Source organism: Artemia sp. Qi Xiang Cuo, chromosome 20, assembly GCF_049724085.1.
Source record: "Artemia sp. Qi Xiang Cuo chromosome 20, ASM4972408v1, whole genome shotgun sequence".
Taxonomy (NCBI): domain Eukaryota; kingdom Metazoa; phylum Arthropoda; class Branchiopoda; order Anostraca; family Artemiidae; genus Artemia; species Artemia sp. Qi Xiang Cuo.
The window spans coordinates 13,565,494-13,578,826 of record NC_142813.1 but is presented as its reverse complement, the minus strand read 5'-3'; the positions used below and the strand labels follow the sequence as shown (position 1 = coordinate 13,578,826).

Below are 13,333 nucleotides of genomic sequence, written 5' to 3'. Positions count from 1 at the left end.
TAGTTTTCCAAATTGGCCCCCCCCCCCCAACGACGCCACTGATCTTCAGTGCAGATGAAAACAAGAAAGAAAGGGAAAACAAGAGAGTAAAAAGGCAAAATACTCGAAGAAAATTGACAAAAATATGAGGCGTTAAAAACCAGAAAGCTAAAAATAATTTAAAATAATAAGTTAAAGCAACAAATATGCAGCAATTATCAATGAAAAATTGAGTCAGTATTAAATATACAATTTGAGTTACCTCTGTCACATCAAGAAAGATCATACATAGAAAGAGGGCTAAAATGATTTATTATTAGTATTCTAACTGTAAGTTTTCTTTATGTTATAAGACTACAAAAATATAAGAGACACAATATTCAGAACCAAGGTATTGTGGATATGTTGTTTTTAGAAATTTTCTGACACTTTGGACCCTACAGATGAACTGAAGAAAAGCAACTTAATTTTTTGTTAGTTAGGACAGGAAACTGCAACTATTTTGCACCAATGGACTTTGCATATCATATAAAAGGTTTTCCTCTTTGTTCTACCACCTATACTGTTAAGACATGTTTCTGTCAAAAAGAAATTATTGAAAGCGTTGCTACAAATTTCTTCTTCCTTTAGTTAAACTTGAAGGCTTTAAGAGAGGATCAGAAATTGTATGTAGATAGTTTCAGCCATATGAAAATTGTTATAATTCATGGTTATCATTCACTGGTTTTGTCAGTTTTTTTTCTTGGACAGTTTTAAGACTAAATCATCAACTCCATTATTATTTCATGTTCTAATCATAAACCTTCTGTTACACATTGCCCAAGCCAAAGTATAATAGACCTGTTGAAAAAACAAGTTTGTGAAGGATCTGTGTTCTTTGATGTTGTTAGCATGCTACTTGTGCTACGGAAGATGGAGATTGAAATTACAAAAGGTTGGTTTGAAAAGCGACTATTTGAAGACTTGGGTAGAAATTCGATTTTATTTGTGTAGTATGTTTTATAATTCGAAGGAGTGGGGGTGGGTAGTTGATCTAGCCTACTCTCAGCAGCTCCCCAGCCTTTTTTTCCTTAAATAGGCTAGCAGAAGTGTTATCTAGCACTATTTAATTGACCTGTACTCTTTCAGGCCAAAATGCTCCTGCTACAGATGCCCCAATTGTGGACACAGCTGAACAAGTGTATATATCTTCTTTGGCTCTCTTAAAAATGTTGAAGCATGGTAGAGCTGGAGTTCCCATGGAAGTCATGGGTCTCATGCTGGGCGAGTTTATTGATGACTATACTGTGCAAGTGATTGATGTCTTTGCTATGCCTCAATCAGGTGAGATTTTCATATTCTAGCCTTAGAGATTTTTTGAGTGTTAGTGTGATTTCAGATGAGCTTTTGACATTTTGTGCTATTGACTTTACATAATTTAGGAATAAAATTCCACTTTTGACTATTTTATTATTATAAGGGTAGATTGAGTAAGAGGATGGCTATATCTCCCCACCTCCTTCTTCCAATAAATTTTGTAATAGATTACAGAGTTTTCTTTAAATGTGAATGTATTGAAAAATGTTGTCTATTAAAAAAAATTTTAGGTGAAAGAGCAGTGGCAAAATGTATTGTCTAAATCTAAGAGGTGAGGTATTTTTTTTAAATTGCTTTAATGAAGATGTATAAAAGCAGCATTTGTTGTTGAAAATACCCTAAAGAGGCTTTTAGATTTTTTGCGTTTTAACTTGAGAGATTTTCTGTTTGACTTTACATATATTCTGCTCCTCTAAGGAAGGATACTGTAGGGACAAAATTCCAGATTTTACTATTTGAAGCATAATAACGATATATTGAGGAGGAGGGGTGGTTATATTCTCCTCCCATCAACACATTTTGTAATAGGACATGAAGTTTTGTTTAATCTATGATTTTCCTTGAGAGAACAAAGCTTGCTAGAATCTAATCTAGAATTTTTTAAACAATAATTTTAATTATCAAAAATGTAGAGAGAGAGGTGGGGCAAAATATATTTCCAAATGTAAGGGGGGATGGGCAATTTCAATTTTTTTGTTATTTTTTTAATACAAAAAAAGTATATTCAATGAAAGTATCCCAAAAAATGTATTTTCAAAATCTAGAGGGCTGGAAATGTCCCTCTTTCCTTCAGGTGATGCCCCTGGTGAACTACTTACTATTTTGTCATGAAATAAGCAGAGATGGGTTGTTTAAAGTGGTACATAGACTAAACAAAAGGTTTTTTTGAAAAATTTAAAGTAATAAGAAGTGTTGCCAAGTCAAATTTGTATTTAGATAGAGTAAGATGTAGATTTATATTTGAGGGAGGTGTAGAATCTTTTATTATTTTAGGTGTTCTTCAAGTAGTAACTTTAGAACAAAAACAGGAAAAGCAGGTTTTGTTATATTGTATTAATGATGCTTCTTGACTACTAAGATCCTGTGGTGTGTTGTTACAGCTGGGTTTGAACACTTATTCCCTTGGTGAGATCAAAGCCACTGTTCCACCACAAGACAAATAATCAACAGAATTTTCAATAATTCTTTGAGACACATGAGATTGAACTGAGAAACCGTCAATTGTGAGACTTGGTCTCATCCACTGCACTGTGACAATGTAAAATTAAAGGATGAGACTTTGAGAGAATGATAGACAAACATGTTATTGCAGGTAAAATCCTTTGAGGTAAAAGGTTTGAAGTAAAATCCTCCAATCCTAAAGGAGGGTGTCATTGCCACTGTGCTACAATACCTAGAAGCAGGGTTGGCATGTAGAGCACATCTATGACATTTGGCTACGTTTTGAAGCAACAGTGTATTAAACTTTTCAGGACTGCGTATTTTTTAAAATTAATGCATTTGGAAAATTGAACCTTTGGAATGTTTTGGCTTGAAATTGGTGGGTTTGGTTTCTTTTACTTTTATGACCATACTAGCCTATGCCAGGCATCTGGTAACAGTTGAGGGAAGTGCTTGATTGACTGCGGTCCATGTCTCTTTTGATTTTAGTGTCAGTGTAGACCAGCATTGCCAACTTTTTGAGATAAATTGCACTGATTTTCTTACCAAATTGTATCACAAATCTTCTTTGTGGTACAATTATTCTTTGTGAACAATTCTTCTTTGTGGAAACTGATAATTTGATCTCAGTTTCAAATTCATAGACAAAAAAAAATATACTAGAATAAACTGAAAAGTAAGCAACCTCTGTTTCTTCACTCATATTTTTCTCTCTTAGAAAACAATTCTGAGGGGTGTTTCTTGTATGACCATAAGTTTGAATTTTAAGATTTTTTTTTTTTTAATCTTGTATTTTTGGCGAAAATCCCTTTTCTTTTACTTAAATTTTTGTTTGCTTAAAAGTGGTGACTGGGAGAGTTTCGAAAAAAAAAACATGATCTGGCAAATATGGTCAAAATATTCCGGAAATTTTGGATTATACCATGAAATGTCCCTGAATTTTTCTGAATTCAGGGACAGTAGCCAAAACCAGTAGCTCTGAATTGTTCTAAAAACGTACCATTGTGTTGGCGACGCTGGTGCAAATCCTATAAGTCAAGATGTTGAATATGTTCAGATAGGCTGCTCTCCTTTTTTTGCCCCCCCCCCCACAACTGCCAAGGTTTCTCCTCTAATTTCTTATGTTTTTCACGCAGTTATTTTCATATTTTATTATTTTTTCACATTTTTATTCATGTTTGCTTTGATTTAAGGCACTGGTGTCAGTGTGGAGGCTGTTGATCCCGTATTTCAAGCCAAGATGTTGGATATGTTGAAGCAGACTGGTCGCCCTGAAATGGTTGTGGGTTGGTATCATTCTCATCCTGGCTTTGGCTGCTGGCTTTCAGGTAGTATTTTTGCACAAAGTAATACTTAACAAGAGCCACGCTGCTTTTCCAGTGTTTAGAAAGAGGTTTTGTTTTTTATTTGAACTTTTGTTACTTGCTTAGTCGTCGCGCTTTGCTGTGATCTTGAAATAAAGGAAATTCAATTAAAATACCCCCCCCCCCCCTTCTGGCCATTCACACTTAGAAGCTTTAGCATAATAATCGTCACTCTTTTTGTATGTTTCTGAAACTGGTATATTGAAACTTTCGCCTAGCCGAAACCGTGCAACATTCGAAATGCTGAAAAGTGGCCCTTAGAAGCTATCCTGCTAGTCTCGTGAACATTAAGTGCGATCTTGCTTATCCTATCAAAAATATTTGTGAAATAAATCAAATTTATGGTATATGTCTAGAGAAGGACCTATAGATAAGGAAACATGTTTAGAAAACAATTCTTACTTCATAATATGCAGAAAAATTATGGTTAACATATTTTGCATGCAGTTAATCTTTTTCACTTATTTCACTATTTTCCACTTTTCCTAATATAATTATCATTTTTTAAATAGTTTTTCTTCAGTTTTGAATCATCCTTGAAACAGAAGACTCTTTACAAAATTTGTTTGTAGAGGACGCGAAGTAATTGCAGTGGCATCGACATGTAATTCATGAAAATAGTCCATTGACTGAAGAAAATTCTATTGAAAAAAAGTATAGATAGCATTTGTTTCAGAAAAACAGTCTGAATCTTGAGTTGACAATGCAGAGTTTAGCAGAATTTCCAAAATTAAACAAACATTATTGTATAAACTTTATAAATTGCTTAGAAAAACTGCAAAACCACTGAAATAAGTGGAGATAAAGCTTAGCTACATGCAAGATATGTTAACTATAATTATTCTGCATATTATGAAGTAAGAATTGTTTTCTTAACATGTCTCCTTATCTATTGGTCCTTCTCTAGGCATATACCAAATTTATAAAAACCTCCAATGTTCCAGGGGTTGATATTAACACTCAGCAAAGTTTTGAAGCATTATCTGAACGCGCAGTCGCTGTTGTTGTAGACCCTATCCAATCAGTGAAAGGAAAGGTGGTCATCGATGCTTTTCGTCTAATTCATCCCAATATGATGGTTTTGGGTCAAGAACCACGGCAGACAACTTCAAATTTGGGTCACCTGCAGAAGCCAAGCATTCAGGCTCTTATTCATGGTTTAAACAGGTAAGTTTGACCCCCTTTTTAATCTCTATTCTATGCTTCTTTAAAATATCTGTCTAAAAAAAAATGATTGTCTTCAGTTTAAATGAACTATTTCATTTAGGAATTATATACTTATAACTTATTGTGCCGCACCAGGGGACCAAGCTTTGCTCGTTGAAAAGACCATCAATTATGAAAAAAAAAAAAAACTCATTTATTTTATTTGCTGTAGAAAGAAAAACTATTCGAGCATTGAATGTCTTGGCATTTGTGATATCATTCATATAACATGTTTTTCCAAATTAATTAAGGCCATCAACTAATTTTTTTCAAAGCTGTGACCTATCTAGATCGTTTTTTTTTCACACTGGAAAACGAAAAATTATCTTATTCTGAACAATCTGATTAGATTTAACCAAGCTTGATTTCCTTGTATACGAATTGTTATCGTATTTTTTCGCTGCAATGCATAGCCTTTAATAGTATAAATGTAATCTTTTATAATTGGTTTCAGTAAATCGTTCTGTTCCTACTATCTGGACTGAATCTGAAAATAGAATTCGTAAAAATAAGCAATAAGGAATATGACAATTGTGAAAGAAATAATGACATAATTTCAACCATTTGAATTATGAAGAGGCTTCAATTTTGAGATCTCCCGAACTTCTATCTCTTAAACTTTGGCTGGTATGTTTTTTTTTTTTTTTTTTTTTTTTTTTTTACTTTGTTGCGTCGCGAGGTTTTGAGAAAATTAACATTAAATCGAATAAAAAATTTAGTCACAACCGACTGTATGTAAAGTGACTTGGGTTGATAGTAACCAAAATTTGAAGAGCTCCCCTTCGTGAATGATGAGAATAATGACCCTAAAATTCTTTTTGTTATTTAATCCCACCTCCCTCTCCGCAAGAAACATACAGGGATGATAATATTCTTGAAGCATTGTTGTACAAATATTAAGCTTGAATGTAAAAGGCACTGGTTGAGTGGGGGGGGGAGGTAGCCTTCCTCGCATTTAAAAGAGACCTGAATCAAACATTCCAGAGTTACAAACCATAGTAAAGAGCAACCATTGTCAAAGGAGTTGAAACTCTAAAAATAAATTTTTGATCGCAAAACAAGTGTGGAAGAATCTGCTATTTATCCTAGTTCTAAATGTTCAGAATTCATCAATCTTTAGTCTGTTCATCAGAGCTATTTGAACGTGAAGTCTTGCAAAACTGGGTTTGAATTCCTCAAAAAAGAGTGCGGTCTCGATGAAAATCATGAAAGAAATTGATTATGCATGAGAACCCAAAGCTATTTTTCTACAAAAAGTGGATTTTTATTATTTTTCCACAGAAGGATGGTCACGAATGGGTTTTTTTCTCTCCCAAAACAGAAAGAGAGCTCAATGGAACAAAACTTTAAAAATCTAGTTCCTCTTTTTATGTATTAATTAAAAAACAAAATTAAAAAAACTGTAAAAGTTTAAAACCTACTGCGTCATTGGCGCTTTACTGAATACAAATTTATTAAAAATATTGTCTTTTGTGCTTAATATTGAAAATAAACATTAAAATTGGAATAAATTTTGAACTGATGAACTTTCAGCAATTAAAATTATTTTACATCAAATATTCAGTTAAATTTATTAGTTCTTTCTAAAATTGTTAAAGACGAATGTAGTTTCACTGCAAACAAGAGTTTGGATACTGCCCCCTTCCTTAACTGTAAAAACCAAAACCCTAATGCGTCATTGGCGCTTCACTTAAAACGAATTATATTTCAAATATTTTCTTTTCCAGTTCTTATAGCATTGAAAATGAAAATAAAATTACAGTGAAATAAAATCTTGAACTGATGGGCCTTTCAACAATTAATATCATTATATTTCAAATATTCAGTTTGATCAACCAAATTTTTACTCTTAGGCTAACAATTGAGAAGTGCCTGAGTTTTCAAACACCTTTGGTACTCAGTTTTATAGATTATGAGCAAGTGTTCGATTCTGTTGATAGAAGAAGGTTTTATCCTTGTATGGTATACCAGACAAATGCATTAAAGTGATTAGTGCTATGTACGAGAATAACACTGCTGCGGTTAAGGTAGGAAATGAGGTTAGCAGCTGGTTTTGTATTAAATCAGGAGTTAAGCAGGGTTGTTTTCTATCCCCCTTTATATGGATTATTTGGATGGACTTTGTTTTAAGGAGCACAGGAAAGGCAATGGGAGACCACGGAATCAAATGGGGATAAAAAGTCTACTGGACTTGGATTATGCTGATGATTGAAGAATCCTAGATGAAAGTGTGAGCAAAATGAATGAAGTTTTAGAGGTTTTGCAAGTTCAGGGTGCTAGAATTGGTTTGCAAATTAATGTTAGGAAGACTAAGTCACTAAGGCTAGGAATAAGTGAAGATGAAAAGGTGACGTTGGGTAATGAAAAGATTGATCAGGTGGGCAGCTTCACTTACCTTGGTAGTATTATTAGTAAAGATGGTGGGAGCAGTGAAGATATTAAATATAGAATAGCCAAGGCTCAGGGTTTTTTTTCACAGTTAAAAAAAAGTCTGGAAGAATAGGAAGATAAGTCTGCAAACCAAGATTAGAATATTAGAAGCTACAGTGATGACAGTGGTCAAATATGGCTCTGAAGCATGGACGCTCCGAATGCGGATGAAGATTTGCTAGATGTTTTCCAGAGAAATTGCTTAAGGATTGTTCTGGGTACCCGGCTGACTGACTGTATTTCAAACAATAGGCTGTGCGAAAAATTTGGTTTAATACCGCTCTAGGGCTATTATGAAAGAAAGGTTGAGGTGGCTAAGGCACGTTGTGCGGATGAAGGATGACAGATTGCCAAAGATTGTTCTTTTCGGCCAACCATCTAGGGCTAAACAGAAAGCAGGTCGTCCTCGTCTGGGGTGGGAGGACGTCATAAAGAAAGATTTAAAGGAAATGGGAACTTCGTGGGCGGGTGTCAAAAGGGAGGCTTTGAATAGATTGGGGTGGAGGAGGAGCGTGCGTAGCTGTGTCGGCCTCCGGCGGGTTTGTGCTGCGGTGAGTTGTTAGTAGTAGTTGTAGTAGTCGTTTTGAGTTCCATTTATACTTCAATAGCAAAATATTTATTTTTTTCGTTTTAAACTTGATTTGCATATTCAATTTAAGCATTACTCGCTTTAAGATCTATGTATTCATTTATATTATATTATACTTGTTGTATGTTTTTTTGCTATGAGGGTTTATTTAAGTTCTGTTCGTTTTGGATTTCATTTATTCTTTAATAGCAAATTCTGGTCGTTTTGAGTTTGAATTTTAAAAGGTATTTTCATCTGCTGATCTTAAGTTTAATATGGCCTTTACTTTTACTTGAAAAACTTCTTTTTCGGAAAGTTCTTTTTTAATTAATTTCAGTTCGTTTTTGATTGCAAAATGTTTCAAGTTTTTAAAAATTCATTATTTCAAAATCAAACGTTCATAAAAGTATCAAAACAGGTATCAAAGTAACAATATCAAAGTAAAAAACCGGGTTTGTGTCAACCTCGGAGTTTTTATTGTTTGATGTTTGAATTATTTTTAAGAAAAGGGCTATATCAAAGTTTTTATCGGATTGGTTTGGGGAAAAAAGGGCGTGAGGAGGGTGGCTAATTGCCCTTCGATCTCTTTTGACTCTTTAAAAATGAACTAGAATATTCCATTTTCAATCAAATGAGCCCTTTCTGAAGTTTATATGAGCATCTCTTCTATGAGAATCATATATGCTCCCAAGGCATAACTTACAACGCCTGTCCCCGGGCCCTAGGGGATTGTGTCGAACCCGGAGCTCTCGAAGTTCTTATTGGAAGGGTTTGAGGAAAACAGGGTGTGGAGGGGGGGGGGGCTAGTTGCCCTTTGATCTCTTTTCACTCTTAAAAAGTGAACGAGAACTTTCAATTTCCAATCCCTCTCCGAAGTTTATAGGAGCATCCCTTCCAAGAACCATATACGCCCCTAGAGCATTACTTACAACGCCTGCCCTGGGGGGTTGCGTCGACACAGGAGTTTTTCTTGTCTGACCTTTGAACTATTTTTACAAAATGGCTATCTCGAAATTTTTATCGGATGGGTTTGGAAAAAAGAGGTGTGTGTGGGGGGGGGGGGGGCTAGTTGCCCTTGGATCTCTTTTGACTCTAAAAAAGTGAACGAGAACTTTCAATTTTCAAAGAAATGAGCCCTCTCCGAAATTTATACGAGCATCCCTTCCATAAAAACCATATATGTCCCCCGAACATTACTTACAACGACTGCCCTCGGGTCCTGGGGGGTTGCGTCGACACAGGATTTTTTATCTGATCTTGGAGCTATTTTTAGCAAAATGGCTATCTCAAAATTTTCATCGGATGGGTTTGGAAAAAAAGGCGTGGGGGGGGGGGGGGTAGTTGCCCTCCAATCTCTTTTGACTCTTAAAAAGTGAACGAGAACTTTCAATTTCTAATCAAATGAGCCCTCTTCGAAGTTTTTACGAGCCATCCTTCCATAAGAACCCTATATGCCCCCAGGGTATAACTTACAACGCCGGCCCCCGTGCCCTGGGGGGGGGGGGGTGTTTCAACACCTGAGTTTTTGTTATCTGACTTTTGAACTATTTTTAACAAAATGGATATCTCCACATTTTATCCGATGCATTTGGGGAAAAAGGAGCGTGGGTAGGGAGGGGGCTAATTGCCCTCTAATCTCTTTTGACTCTCAAAAACTGAACTAGGACTTTCAATTTCAATCAAGTGAGCCCTCTCTGAAGTTTGTACGAGCGTCCCTTCCATAAGAACCATATATTCTCCGAAGGCATAACTTACAACGCCTGCCCTTGGACCCTGGGGATTGTGTCGACCCCGAAGTTTTCGTTATATTAACAAAAAATGGTTATGTCAAAGTTCTTTTCGGATGGGTTTGAGGAAAAAAGGACCTGGAGGGGGGGGGGCTAGTTGCCCTCCGACCTCTTTTGACTCTTAAAAAGTAAACTAGAACTTTTAATTTCCAATCAAATGAGCCCTCTTTGAAGTTTATTCGAGCATTTTTTCCATAAGGACCATATATGCCCCCAGGGCATAACTTACAACGCCTGCCCCCGGGCCCTGGGGGGTTGTGTCAACACCGGAGTTTTTGTTATATGATCTTTGAGCTATTTTTAACAAAATGGCTATCTCAACATTTGTATCACTTGCATTTGGGCAAAAAGGGCGTGGTGGGGGGGGGCTTGTTACCCTCCAATCTCCTTTGACTCCTAAAAAGTGAACTAGAGCTTTCAATTTAATCAAATGAGCCCTCTCTGTAGTTTTTACGAGCATTCGTTCTATAAGAATCACATTTTCCCTGGGGCATAACTTACAACGCCGCCCCCAGGCCCTGGGGGCTTGTGTTGACACCAGAGTTTTGTTATATGATCTTTGAACTATTTTTAACAAAATGGCTATCTCAAATGTTTTATCAAATGTATTTGGGAAAAGAAGGCGCGGGGGGGGGGGGGTTAGTTGTCCTCTGATAACTTTTGACTCTTAAAAAGGGCACTAGAACTCTCGAATTCCTATCGAATGAGCCCCCTATAAGTTTATGCGACGACTCCTTCCATATGAAGTGCCTCTGGGAAAAAATAATAATAAAACATTGGAGCCGTATGACCTATTGTGGCCTCTGATCAAATCACGCCTCTGTATATTGCCAGTTTCCGGGATTTTTGTTGCACATTAGCAAAGAGTAAACAGGGTATTTTTAGTGTTGTCTCAGAGGTAATACTGGGGCGTAGAATAATGCCCATCATTAACCATTAAAATGTACAATTGTTATTCACCGGTTATCCAATACAACTGAAAGTCATAAAGTATCGCATAGTTGCGCACCCTTTGCTAGGGTTGATGCCAGCGGATCCTTTTATGGGAAGGGGGCTGCATAAAGCTTAAAAAAAAAGCATTTTTAAGCCCATTTTTCCAAACTTTCCATGTTAGGTGCTTCAAATGAATGGAAGGAAAATTCATATTAATGTGCTTTATCTTCTTTTATTTGGAAGAGCTGTAAGCTTTGTTGAGGTTCCTGATTTGATGATAGCTCATATTGTGGAACATTAGTTTATTTATGAAACATTCATTTTATTTGAAGGAAATATACAAAGGAGCCCCTTTCTTGAAGGATCGTTAAGCAAAAGCTAAACTTCAACGTAAAGAGCGGGGGTTGAGGAGGTATATTAGCGGGGCTGCCGCCTCATCAACTCCTTATTAAGGAAAGAAGCTTTCTGATTGGTCGAACTGAAATCCTAGACACTGAGTTCTAGACATTAGAAGTGTATGCTTAGCTGTAGTGTGCTGCAGACAAGAACCAAATTTTAAGTGTGAACAGGAATTGATGACTTGACACACATATTATATCAAAGGTAGGGATTTTGAGAGGGAGAAGGGGGTATGGTCCCTTCCCAGGTGAAGCTTGGAAGCCGCCAGCCTCCTCCTCCCTCCTAGAAACTTGGGTTTTTTCTCTGAAATATTCTAAAATTTCTGGAGAAAAACTTTTTTTCAAACATTTCGGTAACAGTTCGGCTTACAAGTCGGAAGGAGCGACTTGGCTCAATAGTAACCGAAACTATAAAAAACAATTTCTATAACAATACATACAAAGAAAAATTGGCGTTTTATGTTGAATCCAATATAAAGCTCATTAAGTTTTTTGCTACCCATCATTAGCCTGTCACCTAAGCTATGAGCCTGAGAAAATTTGCCTGGTTTTGGAAAAGGCGATCCTAAATGGACAGAAATTATTCCCTATATGAGGGAGCTTCCCCTTCGTCGACTCTCGCCGTTTACGCTTAAGTTTGACCTTTTCTCACAATTCTTTAAGAAAGACTGCTCAAATACGAGGGCCGTTGAATTTGAATGAAAATATTTTTAAAGAACTGTAAGACCTTTGTGTAAAGAGTGAGGGTTGAGGAAGGGGCAGCCCCCCCCCATATACGGAGTAACTTCTGTTTGTTTTAAGTTTTAATGTTGCTCCTTACTTTCTGTTTATTTTTTATTTATTTTTTTTATTCTTTATCTGGGATGAGTCCAAATCATATCTATTCGCTGACAATGTCTAGACACATACGTCTAACTAAACATGTAAGTGGTCGCTGCTAGACTTGTTGTGTTTTGATTTTTCAGGCACTACTATTCGATCAGCATTAATTATCGGATGAACGAGCTCGAACAAAAGATGCTTTCTAGTGTGCATAGAAAAGATTGGGCAGATGGTTTGATACTTGAAGACTACGAAGACAGATGTTGCGCGAACGAGAAGTCAGTAGCATCCATGCTTAACCTAGCGAAGCAGTATAATAAAGCTCTTGAAGAAGAAGAAAAGATGACGCCTGAACAACTTGCGGTAAAAAATGTTGGTAAACAGGACCCCAAGCGCCATCTCGAGGATGAAGTGAATGTTCTGATGTCGGATAATATTGTGCAATGCTTAGGAGCCATGCTTGCTGCTGTTGCCTTTAAGTGATTTTTGTACTTCTATATTTTTCCTATAAAAAGTAAAACTTTGCATCTGCTTTCTTAGTTTGATTTGCTTTCGAATTCTTTTAAACTACCCTTAAAATAAAATGATTTTATTTAGCACCGAATATAAATTAGCAAGAGTGAATTAATGTTGTACTAAAATTACTCTAAATACAATTATTCTAAATACTTTGAACATAAGTTATGCTAAATTATTGTGTGAATTGCCTTGAAATTATTTTAAGATTGTGTATCATTAGTTGTAAATTAAAAATTTCTAGAGCTAAATATATTAACTCTGAATAGATTTTTGGGCAACTTACCTGATTTATATTCAAAATTCTCAACGATTCAAGGAAAAAGTCACTATATACGTCCAATATAGCCAGACAATCAAAAAGAGATATAAAACACGTGCAGACCCAAATGAATAAAAAGGCAGTAAAGCCATATAGCTATAAATAAATAAATCGTCTAATATTGCCAGAGTTTGGAAAAACCGTAACACATATTGACGTTTGTTTTTGATATGAAAGAACGATATATTTTATTATTATTATTTAGGCGCGCATGTAGATGTAACATTTTTCAATTTTGAATTAAACCGCTCGAGGCAGTTCCTAAAAATCTAAATTTTTTTTATTAGATTTGCACAAATTTTTTATCATCGCAGCCATCTTCTTCATCACCTATCTTCTTATTCGTAGAATATTACATAACGTCCTTATATATGTAAAGAACTGAGAGTGCCATCACCTTTTTTCCCCCATTCTTATGTTTTTCTTTACTTGTTTCTGATCATAGCCTTCAAGAAAATCTGATTAACAAAGTTGCAGCAAACATATTTTAA

The 13,333-nt window shown here is 35.7% G+C and overlaps 1 protein-coding gene across 1 annotated transcript in view; it reads left to right on the top strand.

Annotated features, from left to right (window-relative positions):
- The window catches only part of Rpn11 (regulatory particle non-ATPase 11), a 29,421-nt gene extending 16,886 nt beyond the window's left edge, over nt 1-12,535 (top strand). The window contains exons 2-5 of the mRNA XM_089105868.1: nt 1,108-1,302; nt 3,690-3,824; nt 4,805-5,027; nt 12,148-12,535. Of these exons, the coding sequence (XP_088961994.1) occupies nt 1,108-1,302; nt 3,690-3,824; nt 4,805-5,027; nt 12,148-12,487 (893 nt within the window). The 3' untranslated portion in view covers nt 12,488-12,535. The remainder of the gene's footprint in view (nt 1-1,107; nt 1,303-3,689; nt 3,825-4,804; nt 5,028-12,147) is intronic.
- The last annotated feature ends 798 nt before the right edge of the window (nt 12,536-13,333 follow it).